The 20,330-nt window shown below is 39.5% G+C and overlaps 2 protein-coding genes across 12 annotated transcripts in view; one reads left to right on the top strand and one right to left on the bottom strand.

The window, feature by feature from the left end:
* LOC110483230 (uncharacterized) overlaps positions 1–13,271 on the top strand; it is a 305,445-nt gene extending 292,174 nt beyond the window's left edge. For 8 of the 10 annotated variants that reach the window (XR_014949909.1, XR_014949927.1, XR_014949930.1 and 5 more), the window contains one exon: positions 9,619–13,271. Coding sequence is in view for 1 of the 10 variants with exons in the window: in XM_085559785.1 (XP_085415911.1) it covers positions 9,619–9,687 (69 nt within the window). In the remaining 9 variants the exon portion in view is untranslated. The remainder of the gene's footprint in view (positions 1–9,618) is intronic. The other 2 variants (XR_014949932.1, XR_014949933.1) reach the window with 2 other exon arrangements.
* The window catches only part of PHEX (phosphate regulating endopeptidase X-linked), a 99,851-nt gene continuing 81,554 nt past the window's right edge, over positions 2,034–20,330 (bottom strand). For both annotated transcript variants that reach the window (XM_021552941.4, XM_085559662.1), the window contains 6 exons: positions 19,514–19,581; positions 18,025–18,155; positions 15,032–15,097; positions 14,821–14,925; positions 13,025–13,101; positions 2,034–9,889 (listed from right to left, as the gene is read on the bottom strand). In XM_021552941.4, coding sequence (XP_021408616.3) covers positions 9,787–9,889; positions 13,025–13,101; positions 14,821–14,925; positions 15,032–15,097; positions 18,025–18,155; positions 19,514–19,581 — 550 coding nt within the window. In that variant the 3' untranslated portion in view covers positions 2,034–9,786. The remainder of the gene's footprint in view (positions 9,890–13,024; positions 13,102–14,820; positions 14,926–15,031; positions 15,098–18,024; positions 18,156–19,513; positions 19,582–20,330) is intronic.

Here is a 20,330-nt window from a genome sequence, read left to right as displayed (position 1 = left end):
GCAATCTTGAAAGCATTTAGGATATCTTTGATTAAATGATCTAGTGGACAAAGACTGAAATTGGTTCTCTAGGAAAACCCTGGCATGGATAGTTTTTTTAAATTAAAATTAGCTAATATGTGATTTTTGCTTGTAAAATCACATGAAAGGGAGAAAACAAAAGTGAGTGATACAAGAAAGGGAAAACACCCCTTTGTTTTCTCCACTGATTATCACCATACTGTTTTTAAAATTCCTTCGCTTCCCTGTGTAATCAAGTTGATTAAAATCCTCTAAAGAAATAAAACAGCTGCAGAGACCTCCAAAATCCCATTCTTCTCTACTGCATTGTATTATTTTCAACAGCTTTGTTTCCAAATTATTCTTTTCCCTTCATTGCCTCTGAAAGTCTATTACTGGATTTATTAAAAGAAAGCTGAATAAGCATGCTGAATGCAGTCACAGTGATTGCCTCAACACATGTTGCTCGTGCAAGGACTACTGTGCAAGCAGCTTTGAGCTGCCGGCTGTCACCGAGCTGAGGCAGAACAAAGGAAAACCCAGCTGAAAGAATGAAATTGTTCACTAAAGGACATTCCATACTTTGCTCTTCTATCATACACTGAAAGGCTAAAATAATTATTAAGCTGAAGTCAGACCATGACATTTTACTTCAGCCCAGGCTAGGAGAAGAAATGTTCCTATCTTGTCTCTAAAATGACCTGACACCTTTCGGCTGTCGGAGGCTGGGATGAGGTTGTGCTGCCACATGCAAGCTGTGCCTCCCAGGGAATTAGCTCATCTGGGGTGACTTGGAACAGGGCACCCTGCTTGCTTCCCACTCCTGCTTGGTGGTGATTTGCCTGGCTGTAGGAGGGAGCAGGAATAAGGAGAGGCTGGTGAGCAGAGCACCCCTCACCCATTAACTCACCGTGGGTACACACAGCACGCACGGGCATTTGCAGCCATGCATGGGAGGGAGGGGAGTGCATGAGCCTTGGCAGGAGCCCTGCATGGATGCATGCACCCTGGAGGGAGCCCTGCATGGATGCAGGAGCCCTGGCAGGAGCCCTGCATGGATGCAAGAGCCCTGGCAGCCCTGCTACCCAGGGGAGGTGGCACACCACTCCTGCCACTCCATCTGTGCTCATGCAAACCAAGGTGTGCCCCCTGCTTAAACAAACCTCTCTGGGCCAAGTCCCTTCCTCCTCCCCATTCCATCAGGGTTCTCACAGATAGGCTTCCCTAAGGGGGAAGGAGGTTTATGTGCCTGGCACTGTAAAAAGCTGCATTGTACCCACTGCCATAGTGGGAGCTGATGGTGGAGCTACTGGTGACTCTCCAGGGAAGGGGTTGAGACACCATCACTGGAGATATTTAAAAGACATGTGGATGTACCATTTAGGAACATGGCTCAGTGGTGGACTTGGCAGTGTAAGTTAACCATCTTTTGCAGCCTGAAGGACTATGATTGCTCTCTGGGCAGCAGGGGCGTGCCCTGTTTCCTACAAGCCTTCCTTCTGCACTGCACTCCCCATAGTGCTGAGTTTTGTTCCTTGCTCAGCCCATCCAGCAATTTGAGTCATCTCAAAACAAAGGGAAAGACACAGCTGCAGGCAGAGGCAGCTCTGCAGGGCTGTGACATTGCTGGAGCTTGCACAAGCAAGATGCAAGAGCTTTTGTTGCCTCAGTCAGCATGATGGCTCAAATCTTCCCACCTTTCCCACCAAGAAAAGTAATTTCTTGGTTACGACAACAGATTTTTTGGTTCTGTTAGACAGTACAATTTTAATGCAAGTTACACAGACAAGCACAGACTTTTTCTTGCTGAGCAGCTTTATGTGGCCATTGTGAATCACCCATCCCCTCTCCAGCCATCCTGCAGCCCAAGAGCATTGACCTTGCCACGGGCACCAACAGCTTCCCCTGTCACTCCAGTAACACAAAACTTTTCTGCCTCATCATGGAGACCAAGACATTTAGGAGAGACAAAAAAACATTTATGGAGACAAAAATATTTATGATCTCAGTGTCATAAATAAGCCTACACTTAGTTTGATAGAACATAGCAAGTTTATTTGAATGATTAATAGAACCATATCTGGAAAGGGCAAGTTGAAAAAGCTACTTTGCAATTCTGAAACACTGATAAAGTCACTCTTGAAATGTTTAAAAATATGAAAATGGAGTATCTGCTAAACAAGAGCAAATAAAGTAATTCCTATGCAAATGACTGAGGACAGGGCAGATTCTGAAAATACCAGAGGTTAGAAATTTTGTTCTGTCTAGAAGAAAATGTGTGTCCCAAATAGTTTTAAATCAGTAAACTTTATGTGCTATTATCCAGATGGAATAAAATGCTGGCCCACAGACATTAATCACTCAATGAACTCACTGAGGTCAGAGTTTTACCCTGAGACTCAATTTTTTAAAAAATAATTCATATTTCTGACATTTTTATATGCACTCACATAGCACAGACTTACAAACTTCCCACACTGTGCCCATATATATACAATCATTTATAGCAGTAATTGTACTAATGCTTTTGTACTAATGCAATCTTTTGCTGCTTTACAACACTAAAGACTTTCTAATTTCTCTTTGTCATCCTAATCAGACTTTACTCCCTATTTTGCTCTCTTCTCTCCAGTGCAAACCACCCAAGGCCCACTCTAGCAGAATGACATGAAAGCACATGTGTTGTCTGGTGAAGAGCAGCCCCATTTCACAAAACACAGATGTTCTTGAGATGCAGCAGCACTGCATTGTTTTGCAGCACAGACCTACAAAAGCCCCTCTTGATTCAATTAAAATACCATGATATGGAAAGTGGCTGATTCATATGATGTGTTCCTTGGTGAAAAGAAAAAAAATTACATATAAAACTAGGAATCAGTGGCAGAATTTCAGCCTTTTTGGGTGCTCTAGACACCCAAGAGAAAGCAAATAGCCCCTCAAGCCCCAGGGCTGACTGGGGTGAACTCTCAGAAGACACACAGCTGTGACCCCCACCAAAGGACAGAGCTCTAACACACATGTGCCCCAGGAAGTTACAAAGGCAGACAAGTCTCCTGCACTCAGGTTTTTCTCCCAGCAAAAATAATCTGTCAAGTTATAAACCATTCCTCTGACCCAGTCTGGCAACTTCATATCCTACAACAGCTTTTTATTTCTTATTGCATATCATGGCATAAACGCACATGTTTATATTTCCCTAATTGTTGTATTTGAAAATGTAATTTCTTTTTTCTGGTTCTACCCAAATACTCTTTTAGCATCAAGAAGATAGAACATCATATTTTTTCAGATTTCTATACTTAAATGGCTGCTACTAACATTTCAGAAGAGGGCTATGCATCATCCATTTAAAACAAGCTAACTGGTCATTGCACACAGCAGCACTGGTATGTTAAATAAATTTCATGGTAGAAAAAGTTTAAGATCCCTTTTGAAGCCTTTCTCCAAGCTTTGTTTACCAGTTTGGACCCGTAGATATGGATGTGATAAAATTTTTAGAGACATGTATTATAATGTGCCTCTCAGTTCACAACCACAGTTAATATATGCAGCTGTGTATGTCTAGCCTCATACATAAAGTGTTCCAGCTTTGGCGCTTATGGATTATTAAAATTATATTATTATATCTCTTTCTTTGATCACAATTTAATGTAACACATTATCTTGATTCTCAGTAACTTCCAACTTTGATATTATATTTAACAAAATATAATGCTGTGCTGAAGAATCCTTGGGGTATCTTTAATTTCTTTTCTTTTTTATTAATATATATTACACTGTAAATGGGATTTAGTTGTCTGATTAGTGAAGCAGGCTCTCACTGCACAGTTAAACCCTGAATTCCTCAGGGCGTTCTATAGACATTGTTAAAGCATCTTTCCAAGGTGCTGATAACCCATGAGAATTAAGCCTAACATTTCCCTTGTGCTGAGGCTGATTTCATGCTCTGACCCCAGCCTTTGCTTTGTTAATTCATCTTCCTGCACAGAAACCTTTGCATTTGCCCTTAGAAATGTTGTAAGGCTGCACTATAAAGTAGGAGAGAGAACTGATGCAGGTTTTGGAAGACACCCTGCCACCCCAAACCCAAGAGCTGTGTGGACAGTGGCCTGCAAAGGGCTGCACCACCACAGAGCACCATCCAAAAGATGCAGCAAGACCAACATCACCCTTTGTCCCCAGCAGCAGAAATCGCTCCTTGGTGCTCACAGGCACGGTGCTGCCTTGAAGTGGGCCAGCACCACTGCCTGTGGCCACCCAAGCTGTGCCAGGAGCCTTGGCCAGGGCAGAGCCCAGGAGATGGAGCACTCAGCCCAGAAAAGCCCAGCTGGTGATGCCTAAAGCCCCAGCACAGTCCCTGTGCCCAAACAGCCCTTGAACATGTGCTCGATCACACTCATGAAGAACACTGTGTGCTGAGCTGAAGTTCAAACTCAGGGGTGGCACAAGGACTATCCTACCAAAAACTCCTCTGGAAAATACTTTAAAGCAGTTGGAAAGCAAAGAGTGGGCTGAGAGAGGGATGGATGTGGGGAAGAGGAGAAGAGGGAGGCTGATAGGCAGGTGGATCTTTTCTCACTCTTTTTTGTGGTCCAGTGGCTTTGGTAGAGACAGCTCTGCCTTTCTGCAGATTTTACAGCACCCAGCACTCATCCACAGTAGCTCATCAGAGGGCATGTGGAGCCTAAACTCTGGCTGACGGTGCCTACACAATTCTCTGATAGAGAGTGGAGATCCTTCTTAGCCTGTCAAGCAGTAAAAGTAGTCCTGAGAACCTGGGGCCACATCATTATGCACTTTATTACATCTCATTAAGACTATATATTATAGAAGTAACATTGTAGAGTTGGAGAGAGCCAAGCCAAGCAGGTTTTAGCATATTGCAAGCATAAGAAAGTTCTTCATCACTTTGGATTTATTTGCTAACACAATGTCTTTAAAACAGTCAAACACTGTACTATCCAAGTAGAAAAAATCAAATGTACAATAAACTGACCAGTAAATAAAAATCAGATTAAAAATATTTAAAGACAAAAGACATTTTAAATCACTATAGTTCTGCCTCCTTAGTTGTCAGGCTTTGAACATTTCACTGACAGATACATGTGTGTATATATATATATATATATATATATACACATACAACATTGTTATGAGATATACTTCCAAACCTGTAATTGAATAATACTCAAAGAAAAGTAATAGGCAGAACTACCTGATTATTTTATAAATTATTCAACCAATTAGTGACATGGTAATGTTCCTACCTAAAGACTAGTGAAGTCCCTCTGCACAGGGCATGAGGCAGAGTTTTGTAATTCAGCTGATTTTTTGGTCCTTCGGTTCCCAGACCCAGCTTGGACATCATTTTTGTAGCTAAGCAGTTTATACAGTGAATAGCACAGCTGCATTTTCAGAGTGCTGAGTCTTCCACAATATGATCAGCAGAAATATTCACAGTGTATATACTGGTGCTTTAGCATTTCAGGCTTAATTAAAGAAAGACTAGACTAGATTAACTAGAAGAGAGAATAGGTTTCCATATTTCTAGGACCTGAAGGAGAATACATGGGACAGGAGTAGATGTTCTTTCTTTATGTCTACACAGTAGAAAAATATCTCCTCAGATTTACAAAGGTAAAAATGTTTCATTCATAGGTGACCTTTCCCCTCCTGGTCACTGAAGAAGAAGTAGATTACTGAGCCAACAGGAAGAAACATTTCCCAGTATTACTGACAATTAAGCAAAATAACAATTTGAAAGCTCGGGAAAAAGGATATATACAGTGAAGAATTGTTTTGCATAGATGTAATAAGTGAACCTGAGAGCAATGCAGGAAGGTTCTGCTGGAACAGACCCAGGAGGCACATTACAAAAACAAAGCACAGCCAGGTGGTCTCATGAAACAGAGGCAATGGGCAGAGCCCTCACAAACCATCACTAATGTCTTCAATATCTTTGATGAAAAAAGTTTTAAGAACTTGTTTAATTACCTTCTGCTTTGATTTCCAAATGGTACCTAAGCAAGTACCTAAGCTTATCCAAAGTGAACTGTAAATTTTATGATCAACTTTTTGGTTTGTGGTAAAAAGCAGCAGGTGAGGCAGGCCAGGGTCCTTGTGTGGACACAGGCAAGACCTAAACCCCAGACACTGAGACCCTGAGTCAACAGCAAGAATTTCCTGAATTAGGATACTACTGATGAATGTACCAGTCAGCAGCAAGGACTTCTGGCTTCCCCCAGCAGTGTGTGGGTACCCTCTCAGCTGCCAAAATCAGGTCATGTCCTCTCTTCCTCTTTCCTAATGCATGGCCCCCAAAACACTCAGGTCCCTACTATTCCCCCAGCTCAGAACCTGTCCCCTGCCTGCTGCAGGAGATGGCCTAGCAAGGATGAAAGAGTTTGCAGTAGCTCCTGTGCCACTGGGAATATGCACACTTCCGTGAAGAAACCCCTGGTATTAAACATGAAAGACCTGAACCTAACAAGGAGCAGGAAAAGTGACATTTAAGGCAAGAAACATCAGACATTTTAGAAAAAATTCCAATCCAGTACAGAGAAACAACTTCATAAATCACAAAATGACAGAATCTGTCCCGCTGGAAAATAACCGTGAGAGAGGAATTCTTGCAAATGCATCTCTGATTTGAGAGATAAAATTAGAAAACACAGAGTTGACTGTTGTGAAACCATCTTTGCATATTCCAGCAATTTAGAAAATTCAGACAAGTGCCTGAGTTGATGTCCTGATTTTTCTGAGGACAACAACCATATTGGTACTACCTTTAATTGGGCCAGGAAGTCAACCCTGAACTTTGTGCTGTTGATCCAAAGCAGCCAACATCAAGTCATGTCAGTGCTCATATGAGCACAGAAATGAAGTCAACAGATACTCAATTTGCTAAGGAACTTTCCCATTATGCAGCAAACAGTATCCTTTGCTAAAGACCCATACCTGCTTGTTTGGGGAAAAGGTCTATGCTACCATTATTATGGGAAAAATACCTCCAGGAGAAAAATTTGGTTGTGGCAATTCATATGATAAACTGTAATCTGTGGAACTCAGAAACTGAGCTGAAATTAAGGGAAAATGCTTTCCTCTTAAGAAAACTTTGACTTTTCCAAGGGAAAAAAAAATATTAAAGAATGTTCTGGTCTGAAATTGCAATATTTTGTTTCTAAAAAGTGGCAACACAGTCTTGAGGACAGGAGTATGTGCTTCCTTCACTCTGGAAGGTAGTTTGAGATCCTGTTCTTTTCCATAAATTATGCTTCCATTATGTCTCCCTTCTTTCTAAAGACACACAGGAAAATAACCCAATTTGTTTCAGTTAGTTAGCGTCAGTAAACCTTACTCCACTGTGACTGTTGGACAATCATAAAATCATAGAATGATTTGGGCTGTAAGGGCCTTAATGATCATCTAATTCCAACCCCCTGCCACAGGTGAGGACACCTCCTTGCACTTCCACCAGGTTGCTCAGCCCCATCCAACATGGCCTTGAACATTTCTAGTGATGAGGCACCCACAACTTCTCTGAGCAGTCTGTTCCAGTGCCTCAGCACCCTCACAGTAAAGAACTTCTTCCTAGCAGCTAATCCAAAACTACTCCAGTTTACAGCCATTCCCCCTTGCCCTGTCACTCCATGCCTCTGTGAAAAGTCCCTCTCTTTCCTCTTCTAGACTCCGTTCATGTACTGAAGGCTGAAATGTAGGTTACACCAAAGCCTTCCCTTCCCCAGACTGACCAATCCCAACTCTCACAACCTTTCCTCATAGGAAGGGTGCTTCATCCCTCTAATTGTCTTGGTGGCTTCCTCTCCCTTCCCTTGACCTGCTGCCCTTGGTGCTTTGGATGGAGTCCAGGACACTGTTGGTTTTTTGGACTGCAAAAGCCTGTTGCTGGGTCATGTCCAGCCTCTTACCCACCAGCACCCCTGAGTCTTTCTAGACAGCACTACTCTTGATCTGTTCATCCCCAGATGTTGTTGCTACAAGGAATTGCCCAGACCTGGGTGCAGCCCCTTGCACTTGGTCTTGTTAAACCTCATGAAATTCCCAAGGGCCAAGTCTCATTGTCCAAGTCCCATTGGATGCCAACCCATCCTTCAGGTGTGGTCACCATACAACTCTGCTTGGTGTCATCTGCAAACTTGCTGAGGGTGCACTTGATCCCTTTATCTGTCATTAATGAAGATATTAAATGGCACTGGTGCCAGTATGGACCCCTGAGGGGCACCACATTTCACTGATGTCCATTAGGACTCTGAGACCCTCTGGATACAATCATCCAACCAAGTCCTTATACAACAGTATTTCACCAATCTTTGTAAAAAAAGTTTCTCTTACTAATATTTCTATACTGATAAAAAAAACTAAAGCATATGAAAAAATTATATTTTGTGTCTATGTGTATCCACACAGAGACTAATATGGATTTGCAGTAATTAAATCAGTCTAAAGAAACTCCTTTTGAAATAACTCCACCATGTGAAAATGAAATAATGCACAAGGTATAAATATACACCACTTGTATAGGTACCTTTCTGTCAGGAAAAAAAAGAGCTGTGTGTGCATCCTCCCTCACCTCCCCCCCCCCCAGTAACATTTATGTGTTGAAGTTTTTCTGCTGTAATAAAATATCTTTTCATTAATACTCTTAAAAATCAAATTGAAAACTCAACTAGTCTGTATTTTTACTATATTTTTAAGTCCTCTACTCCTCAATTGCTCTTTTTTTAGCCAGACAAGTCAAATTATGCTGGTACTCTGTTTTTCTGTCACATACTCTTGCCTTAAAATCATAAGTCATCCTGTCCCATCCAGAACATGAGGGCAAGCACACACTCTACTTAAAATGCCATGTAAGACTCAGAAACTATCAAATCCATCATTTAAAACTGGTATAGTATTTCTGGCTTAAAAAAAAATAAATGTAGATGAAGCTATTTTCAGCACAAGGTAAAAACCATTCCCTGGGAAAAAATCTGCCTACAGTGTAAACCGGAAAAAATGGTGACATATTTATAAGTATCATGGTGCCAGGAATCCCCTCTGAGAGCCTCTGATTTTCACCATACATTGATTTTTATCATAAGCTGTTCTAAAATTAGAAGAGGCCACGATCTGACAAGTATCCTTTATGTTTTAGTCCTACAGATTAATACTATGAGGTACTTTCTCAGCTTGAAGCTGTTCCAAAACCAGAGGCACTAATCTGACATGTTAAACTGAACTTATATAAAGTCTTGTGTCTTTACATCATGCAACATCATTTATGGCATGCTGGGCTGTGACAGCTTAAGTTATGAAAATGCAGTATCACACAGCAGATCAGAGCTGGCTTTATAGCAGGTCTCATGAATTTCTTCATCCAGAAAGAATAAATTTTACTGTGGGAGCATTCTGCATAGAACCCCTGCAGAGCAATAGATTAAAACTGGATTTTAGCATTTATGTCTTGCTCAACTATAAATCAGGAATTAGAATTGATAATGGCAGTTATCCATCAACAGCAGTGCGACTGCAGATGTGCCGGAGGAGTTTTATGGTTAAAAGGAGTTACTTTTTATTATTATACTTAAAGAAAAGCTCTTCTATTTGGAATGTTTCTAGGTTCTAAATAAGGAACGGTCAGATCCATGCAGATCATCAGCACAGAGGAGGAAGATCCATTTGGAGTAACACCTCTCCATGTTTCAGACCATCATTCTGAAACTCTGGCACTGGGCTTGAGCAGTTCGGATCGCAGCCTGCCCCTGAGGGAAGAGCTGGAAGGGACAGCTACCACAGCCGGCAGGACTCTGCCCCGCGGTTCATCGTCGTGTTCGCGGCGCAGTGGAACGCTTTGCGGAACTCCTCGAAGTTGCTCATGGCTCCGATTACTCTGCAAAGAGAAAAGTGATTGACGTGCAGGTTGCCTTTTGTCAAACACTACAGGTCTGCAAGTGTTTCAGTGTCTTCACTTCAGGCTGAATTTTCAGGCTTTCGTATAATTTTTTCTACAAATAAAACCAAAAGGTTCAGGAGATGGGCTCCCATTTAAAGTTAATATGAATCAAATATTGTTTCATGCTTTGAGAAACATCTTGCTTTGCTAGAAACTCAATGAAAACAAATGTATTTTGTGATACTGTGTCCTTTAGAACAATTTTCTAATGTAACCCATGGTGCATGGTGGAATTCTTCTCCCAGCCCTGCCAGACAGCTGCAGTGCAGCAGGCAGGAGGATGTAAGCACACACTGGGGTTGTGCCGGCAGTGAGGTTGTGCTGGCAGTGGTTTCATGAGTCTCCAGATTCTCTTAACAGCACGCTCTGCCCACCCACACACATCCACACCCACACACACTGGGTCCCTGGGACTTTGCAGGCTCTTGCTGGGCAGCTCAGCCTTGCACCTGTGAGCATCTCAACTCCTCTGATATTTTGGAAATCTATTTTCTGAGCCTTCTGCCCTGAGTAGCTCTCTTGCTCCTGCCACAGGTGGTGTGATAGTGAAAGAGCCTGACACAAGCTGGACAATGTGCCTGAATTCTTGACTAGTACCCTCAGGCACAGGGGAAGAGCTTGGTCTTTGCAGGCAGTCATCCTTGGCTCCTGCTTTCACATCTGCATTATTTGATGCAGTCAGAAACTATTCTTTTACCTTTGCTAGACTGAAATTGTGTTGCTTGCTGTTTTTTCCTATGCTTTTAACCATCTTGGGATTTACTAACCTGAAACTTGCAATGGTATTAAAGAGTTTTCTGAGTTAAAAGCAGAAAAATATCTACTGTGATATTAATTGTATACCTTGCCTTTGTTATGCAGTGAGGAGGTATTTTTCTATATTGCAGAAAGTCAGCTTCTCAGTGTAGCTCAAAATGGTAGAAAATATTCTTATTACATTGATTAGACTTTCTGTGAGTAAGAAAATTTGCAGTCATCTGGCACAAAAATACCTAAAGGTCAGTTTTGTATGGAAGATTACCAAATTAGGTTAGACTTCAAATAAGATATGCAGCTTTACTGTAAAAAAAAAAAACAAAAAAAAAAAAACCCTGCAGATACATATTCAGGGACTGGAACAGCAAGAGTTGGTCATGCAGAGCTGCTGCTGATGTTGGTGGGAGTTCTGCCTGCCATGCCAGGGATTTCAATCTGAAATTGGCATTCAGAAATAGCAAAGACACATGCTAATATTGAAAATCTGCCAATTAAAACCAAGTAAACCCAGAATTTATCCAGTGAAAAAATCTTTATGTATGCATGCATGCCACTTTTCTACCCATGGTTTGATTTTGCCACACATTAACTGAAATCAGAGTGGAGTGTCTGGATTTCATCCCATTGAATTATAGTAGAGACACCTTTCCTTGAGCAGGTCACACTGGCCTCCCTTGGTAATCAATAGAAAAATGTACTTGCAGAGTCTAAGTAATTTAAACTTATTACCTGCTGAAAGATTATTTATATATATATATATATATTAACATCTAAAATAACATTTCCTTTTTGACTTTGAAGAGAAACTGGTGTGAGTAGTTCAGCTGCACAGACCTGTGCTCAAGACATGCGTTGTTCATTTCTATAATTTTTATTGTTACCTTTTATAATTACTTTTAAAAGGGTAGTTTGGGCTTTTTGGACAGAAAGAGCTGTCATTGTTGGAGCTACCTGTATTACAGTTATGCTTATAATGGTCTTGGGACATAAATGAAACCAAGTTGGGAGAAATAGAGAAGATAATTTTTTAGCCCAGCTGATATGATTTGCAAGGAGAAAAGCACCACTGCTTTTCTTCAGTTCTGAAACAGAAGCCAGTTTTCAGTATTTCTCACAAAAACTAAGAAAAAGTTTTGTCTATATTTTCTAGATCTCATATTAATCTAAACTTCTCTAAAATTTTCTTTCATAGCCTGATGCCTTCAGGAGTTTTCCTAATAAATACTCTATCCCTAGAGTTCCATGTGTATCACCATCTCATGGGAATGGAGCAATGAAATGATTCAGAATATAAATATACATACAAGTAAATAAATCTGAAGAATTTAAAAGACAACAGATGGTTATTTTACCAAAATCTTAACACAGGTAGGTATTATGAAAATAATATCTCTGTAGGCTGAAGGTCAACCTGATGCTCCTGTCCTCATTGTCATTATGTATTTTCAATATTAAAAGCCACACAGATTTGCATACTGAACTACTTTTACTCTCACTAACTGGTATAACACTCTTTTAGTCAACAAAAAGTGGTAGGATTTTCTAGAAGGTAAATAATCCACTGTATTTTGTGAATTTTGTCCAAATAAAGAGGTAATGTAGTACTTGACCAAGGGCAAACAACACAGAATTCTTAGTTAAGTAAATGCAACCAACATGTTCTTGGTGAAGAAAAATAAACTCTGGCTTCCTAATTCCTGTTTAGTCTCTAAAACTTTCCCCCTTCCTATTGCAGGGAGTTCATGAGTGTCTGTGGCTAGAGGAGCCTGTGGGAGACCTTTTGGCAAGGAGAGTTTCCCTCTGTTATGGCTGGACAAGCACAGCTCCTTCAAGCAAAGTGTCACTTGAAGGCCAGTGGAAGAGTTTGGTCTTGAACTGAACTCACAGGACACATTTTGCTTTGCATTATCAATGTAATTCAAGGTTGAGACTTAGGAGCTTTTAATGAACTCAGGCAGATTAAATCAAGGACCCTCCTTATATTCACTGTTTTCTAAACTAGAATTGCTTAGGGCAAGAAAGTGATAGATGAGGCATTTTAGGTACTCAGACCATGATTACAGGAATCACAGGGATCAGAGTGTGTTCTGGTTCAAATGCTTTTGAAGGTGGATGCAAGCTCCTCAATTTCACAGAAGAGCATTTATAATAGTGAAAGATAAGCTAATAAAACCAGTTCAATTTCCATCTAAACCAAGAGCACAGTCCAATTTTGTGTTTGCTCTTAACCCCCTCTTAAAATGCTATATTTCTGCACTTCTGTTCTGCAGTGATTGATTCTGTGTGTACACTGAGGAAATACCATATTTGCACTACCTGAACTGAGGAGGGCTGTGAGCTCCAGTATATATTTGCTCCCTCGCAGATTCTGGTCTAAAGGAGTTGCATCTTACCTAATAAAATAAAATTAAAAAATTAAAAAGAACAGAAAAAAACTCATTATCTGTGATGACTTTTTATATACAGCAAAATGTAATGTCACTGTTCTTAAGATGTTTACTACTTATAGAATGCATAAAACAGAAAGACACCATAAATTCCTGCTTTGTTTCACCTTTGCCAATCTGCAGATTTCTTTTGTTATATTCTCTTGCTTTTCAAATCCCTTAATGGATCCAGTGTCCACCCACTGTTTTTCTCTACACACTTTCATATCATCTAGTCAGTCACTTTGCTAATTCTTTTTTTGAAGTTCTCAATAATGGTAGCTTGTCTTTCAGCTTGTTCTGCAGCATCTCGCACCTTAATAATTACCAAACATGCTTCTTGGTCCCAAAACTATGTAATGTGTATAAAAGGTACACATAATGATGCTTATCATCTCTAGAATTGCTGCTATATTACCTAATATATTTATGCCATGTTGGAATGTCAGTATCTTTTCTCATCTGTCAGTAAATTACACATCTTCCACATATCCATCAGTGGTCCTCAGTTCCCTGTTCCTGATATGACACTTAACCCAATCATAAATGACCAAAAAACAGGGTACACAGAACATTTGCACAACTGAATAATCCCTCTTACGCTGTGTCCATTGCATGAAAAATCTCCTTTAAACTGCCCCTACCTTACCTAAGTCTCTACATTGAATGTTCCTATCAACAAAATCCTTTAAGGCAGATTGCCCATAGGATTTCTGTGGACTTCAGTGCAATTTTTTCTGGCTGAACACAGTTCTGACATTTTAAATAAGTCTGTTGAGTATCTTGAGCTTTGTGAAAATAGTCTGAGCTCGAGGGTACCTGACATACACTGCTCTCACTGTGCATGTGCCCTCCCTGTGAGGGACCACTGGACATATGATTTCTGCAGTGGTCCTGTAAAACCCCCAGATGTTCTCTATAGCTTCAAAATTTTCTTGGAGAAAAACTGACACAAGGTGAAACTTAATTCAGCATAAACAATGAAAGTGTAATATTGTCTTTGTTCAATATAATAAACTGAAACAGCCATAGGCCCATAGACTGCTACACTGACTCTCATCAGAGAAATTATTTTCAGCCAGGACTGCTTGCATTGGGTCCTGTTTTTTCAGTTTGAGATGATTAATTCCTTCAACTGGTGGCAAAGTTTTATAGCTTTTTACTTCTCATGTAGGGAGTTTGCCCCAATTTTTTTACCCAAATAAATAATTTCCGATCCTCTCCCTCACTCTATGCTTTCTCTAAAAAACTCACATCCCTTATAAAAGTTTTGTCACAGCATATTTAGTTACAGATGGGAAAAAATAAACTAAGATTTTCTTCACTGCTGCTTAGTTTCCTTGAACAGCGTACACAGTAACAAGTGGTGTGAGTTCAGATTGAAGGAGGCTGATGAGTCAATACATGCAGGAAGACCCTTTTTGTGCAGGGAAGCAGAAAGCAGAAAGAAAGTTGTTGTGACGATACTGTGCAAAGCCAAAAAAAATTTCAGCAGTTCTGGGACCATGAGTAGTTGAGGACAAAAAGGGAAAGAGAAGGAAATAATAATTGTAGGAGAAGTCTTTGCTTATACTCTCAAAATCTATGTTTTGGTGATGCAGATTTTTGAAAACAAGCAAGCTCATCTGTGCATTGCACATTGTTCAAGATAATAGAGAGGATTTGAAACACATTTGTGCTACTCACATGGGCATAACTCAGAAAGAAAAGCTGGTTATGTGTGAACTCAAGGCCTGGCAGTAAAGGCTCTTCTTCTCCTCCCCTTTTTTCTGTTATCCATTTCCTGTATGCCTGATAAGAAAGATACTCAGTGCCTTTCAGCAGCATGAAGATAACCATAGCTTTTTATTTATTTTTTTAATAATACGATGTTTCAGATATTTTTCTATCTACTTACCCTGAAAGCTTCTCGCAAACCTCCATTATCTGCAATGTTTTCTGCCAAAGTTCTCTTCCCTTTCACCTTGGCAAAATGAAAGAACATCAGTCATTTGACCCATTTCTGAACTTCCTACTTGATCAACTTCAAAATGAGAGGGAAAAGTAAAACAAGGCAAGAGCACCTCAGTCAATTTTAACTAAATTTGGCTAAGAAAACTGGGTTTCCATGTGAATACTGCTAGTAAACTATTTTCTGTGATGAGTTATCCTGGCTCTGGTCATAGATCTCTGTAGCACAAAACATAGTAGATTAGATAGAATCTACTTAAGAATCCAGTCCTGATCTTTGAGCTGAGTGTCAGTAATTTTCCCCTAAGGACTGTTTATATCTGGTGACATGTAACATCCAGTAGCCTCTTAAACTTTTATCTAAAAGGCTATATTTATTTCTTTACATAACTCTTAATATGCTACTGGGATGCTAAAATAACTTCTAAGTCATAACATAAATAAGCATAATTAAAAATAGCTGTCAGAGACAGAATCAAAATTGGTAGTATATTCAGTGCTCTAAAAATATCTGCAAAGGAGATTCCTGCTGCTTCTCCTGGTTATTGATTCCAAGAACAGGAGCAATAGCAACAAGAATGTATTGTTGGAAACTGCACTACATAAACTTTGTGAGGAAACTGGTCTGCTGGCATTACCAAGTGCAATGTCATTACAAAGAAATCCTGATTTCTGCTGAAGTAGCATTATCTCTACTCACCCAGCCTACTAAAGTACTTGTGTTACCAACTGTGTTTGTAATTAAGCACTTTTACTCTCTCCTGTGCCTCAAATAAGCAAGATAATTGAGCATGGTTTTGAGCAGGGCTCTGTAGGTCAGTGCTGGCTGCAGCCATCAGCTCTCCCGTGCCACAGGGATCAGGACAGTGGGGTTGGCATCAGGACTCAGTCTCAGGATGGCAAATGAGGGGAAAATTCAAGGGAATGGCCAGGAACTTGTGCACAGCCCCACACTCAGCGCAGATGAGCACCTAGATTGGACTCAGGACATCTTACAGGAAAAATGGGAGCCACAGAGGAAAGTGCAACCCTTCCTGACAGCTCTCCCCTGCCTCAGGAGGATGGAGATGGAGGTGAGAGAAGCTTTTAGGACACCAGGTGCTGGGGCACCAGGGAGCAGACATGCACACAGCTGCCTTTTCCCCTGGCCTTCATGCTCACACATTTTACTTGCATTGGGCTTGTGAGCGAGACTGAGAGCACAAGATCAGAGTAACCTAACAGTGGCACAGGGCCACAGGCCAGCTAAAAATTGGAAGAATTCTTTCTGCTGATCTCAGGCAGCTGTGGATCAGGTATTTGAGACTACTCTGCCCAGAGAGTTTGTGGCAGGGATCACGGACCATAATAAGCCCTTTATTTGATAAGATGAATTTATGTGATTAATGCACTCTGAAGCTATATCTATATCCACTTTTTCTTTCATTAGGTTTCTTTTCTGGAGACAATTTTATTGTATACCAAATGAGAAGGAAGAAGAATAAATAGGTTTCTTGATCCATGAAAATATTCATACAAGGGTAAAAAACCTGCAGAGTGCTGATGTAAATGACAGGCCCAAATGATAATAAAAAAGGTCTTTGCTTGCATAACTCTTCAAACAAACGCTATAAAATATAGTAGAAAATTGGAAAAATCTTCTATCATCTAAAAAGTGGTTTTGGTTATCCTGTGGATATAGAAGGAATGGGATGACAAAGCTGTGGGTAACAGGATTTCTCTAGTAAGCCCATGGACTTCAAAGGCAGTATCTACACTGGGAGGAAATTCAGACCTACCTCATCTCAAGAGACAGTGCAAAAGGTAAAGTGGATGGCCAAGCCAATGGCAGAGGCATGGGAAGAGCTCAGCCACATCCTTGGGGGAGGTTTTAAAGATCTTCTTTCAGTAACATTTTTGTAATGATGATTTTTGTCCTACAAATATTCAGGAATGAACCTGAGAATTTTTATTTGTAAATTAGCTTATTATGAAATATTTCAAGTCTGAGTTGCTGGACTTCACACTGGACCACAATATGGCTTTGTTATCTCTGAGATCAGTACACACAAGCCTGGGAAAAGTGCTAGAACTGTTGATAAGAATTTAACGGCCTCACTATTCTTAAAAGGCAAAGATGTACCAGTATTTCTAAAATGTAGGTAGAGGTGATAGAATTGAGTGGGGACTGGAGTATGTGTTTTATCCTGAAAACTAAGATCAAAATCCTGTCCCAGACAACATCACTGGAATTTCAGCTATTCATTTCTGAAGATCTGGGACATATCCTGTTTATCCTCATTTTGGACACACATATGAATGTACACACCTTCAGAGAAGCCCATACCTTTGATACACAATGAAACAAAAACAATTCCCTTGCACTTTTCCAATCCTTTTCTAGGAGATACTGCTGTCATATTCCCTTGCTTAAACATACAAATGGGGTCTGTGTGCACACATGGAAGGAATAGCAAGAGTTGAATCTGAAATAAAGTAGGGTTTATGCATCCATTTTATAGCTGCAATAAATAACAGGCAGAATTGTTAAAGGAATCTATAAAACATGCTATTATATTCTTTCTAAAAGAGTGAATGTTCAGTTTTCATTAGAGACTTCATCTTCAGAAGACATTTAACATGCTCACAATAATTAGACCAGCCCTGCTGAGTAGCTTCATCCTCTTCCTCTGATTCCAAAAATATGTGATGGAGAGAAATGGTTTAACCCTGTCACCAGAGTGTGGGTAGTGGTACTTGACTGGACTAATCAAACCTGACAGACAATTTTTAACACAATTATTCACCTCAAAAAATCATTTCTTGTGAGAAATGAAGTTGGTAGTTTAATATTCCAATATGTTGGGATTTATAAAAAGAGAACTTAAATGAAAGGAAAAAAATCACAACAACCCAAATTCCTCATGTACCACTGTTTTCAGTTACTGGTGGTTTACATACATGTGAGCCTGCTTGCTTCCAGTAGTAATTGTTGTATTGATTAATCATGCATTTTGTTTTCTCTTTAAATTTTTCTTCAGAGTCAGTTGTCCACCAAGGGTCTAAATTTCCATTTTTGTCATATTTCCGACCTCAAAAAGGAGAGAAAAAAAAAAAAGAATGTTTTTGCAGGAAAGAACCTTTACAATTTAGGAATTTATCACAGAAATGAGAGGTGAATGTTCTCATGTGAGTATGTGTAAAAAATGGATAGGAACAGTGAGCAAAATCTTGAACCCACTCAAATCAGCAGTGAAAATCTGGCATTCTATTTATTGTCTATTTATTTATTTGCAGAAAAATATAGTAATACCTAATGAATTCTATAGCACATTTTATAATTACATAGTGTAAGAGGCACTTAGCTTGCTTGCAAGTATAACTGCATTTTTCATCCTCAGACCATATGTCTTTCATTCTGTTAATGTGATGGTAAATAATTTATTATTAATTCTTCACCTGATCAGGAAACAAATGCATTTCATGCAAACTTCTAAAGTTTCCACAAGGTGACAAATTCCCTAGAGATGTATTTCTTTCTGTATCTGGAAGGTAAGACTCTGGTAAGGAGGGGTCTGCTTGGGAATCAAGCTTTAGGTTCCTTTCTCATTGGCAGGAGACGAGTGGAGATTAGGTGCTTACCTACACAAGGTGGGAGTTTATGAAGGAAAATGTCTCCATTCTGGGTGTTTGCTGACACAAAGTGTTGTAGAGCAAACAGAATACCAGGGTTTTTTTGGGTTTGTTGGGTTTTTTTTTTAAGGTATTCAATATTACACAACATAAGCAAACTCAAAATTACTCCCTAGAGGAGGGGGTTCAAGTTTCTTTCTGTCTGCATCTCCCTCCTCCCCACTCTCCCCAAACTTTCTCTCAGGTCCCAATTTTTAAAAGCACTTTACTGAGACAGCCAAATCTGTGGCAATGCCCCACTCCACCCAGTTTGTCAGGACAATTGCATTGACATTTTATGACTACTTTTTTCCTGTCTCTCTTTTTTTTTTAATTTAATTTTAATATTTTGCAACACCTTTTCTCTACCACTCTTGTTCCAGTATTGTACTTTAAAACTTTACAATTATCTTTTTAAAAATGTTAAACTTGAAATGAAAATTTATTTAGTAATTTTTATCAAAGAGAAACTATCCCTTTGTCCTTCCGACTCCCCCCTGTCCCTCTTAGGACTTTCAGAATCTGCTGCTGATTTAGTTTTCATTCAAGACAAACAGAAAGAATCAAACTTGTGGTATTTCTTACCAAATAAAATCCAATTCAGACAAGCATGATTCCATGTAAATAAATCTAATAAATAAAAGTTTATAATTTTTTCACACACCTCAGCACATTAAAAAAAACAAAATAAGAAAAATGCTACAGCATGTACAAGTCAGCTTTATAATCTGTCAACTCTGTAAATAAAAAAAGTTATCAAAATGCATCAAATACTCACCATTGCTATCAAATCCATGAGTAAACTCATGGCCAACAATCACTCCTATGGCACCATAACTTAATGACCTGTAACACAAAGAAGCAGCTTCCTCAGAAAGTGCTCACAGTTGTGAACATTAAAGGACAAAAGACCCCAGGAAATATCATTATTTATTTAAAAATAGGCTGAGGAGGCAGGGGATATAGGTCTAAAAATCAAACCCACACAATTTTGACTTAAAGACATTGAAAATCTTAATGTTAAACTCTCATTTAAAAGTAAGAATTAATCTAAAGTTTTGAAAGCACTGTGATAGTTCACTCTTCCAACCAAATTCCTTATCAGGATCATATGAGCTCCATCCTCCTTCAGCTGACTGAATTCTGAATATTCTGACTGGGAACAGGACAAAGTTATAGCTGTAACTACTCTGAAATAATGATTACCTTTTGTAAAGCATTAACAGATTTCCATTCAGTTTTAAAAAGAAAGGTCTCATAATTCCCTTGCACCTGCCCTGGAATAGGACATGATACACAGTAAGATCTAAGACACCTGGGAGACAGAGTAAAAAGAAATACTTTGTATTCCTGACTGACAATTAATTATATCTTCCTTATTATATCCCAATAAGCATGCTTTTAGGAGAAATAGGAATGAAAGAGGGAAAAGCTCAGGGCTTTTTTACAGTGGGTATCATGGGGCTATGTGACTTACTCAATGTATCTTTCCTTTGTTAAGTTACTTTTTGTGATTTTAATTTTTTCAGTTATTGAGATGCTATACTTCAAAGTAGCTTACAGTATTTCTAAGACATTGTATTGAAATAGAAGGC

This window comes from Lonchura striata, chromosome 1 (assembly GCF_050655825.1).
Source record: "Lonchura striata isolate lonStrDom1 chromosome 1, ASM5065582v1, whole genome shotgun sequence".
NCBI lineage: Eukaryota > Metazoa > Chordata > Aves > Passeriformes > Estrildidae > Lonchura > Lonchura striata.
Note: the sequence above shows the minus strand (reverse complement) of the source record. Positions and strands in the feature narration are given on the sequence as shown.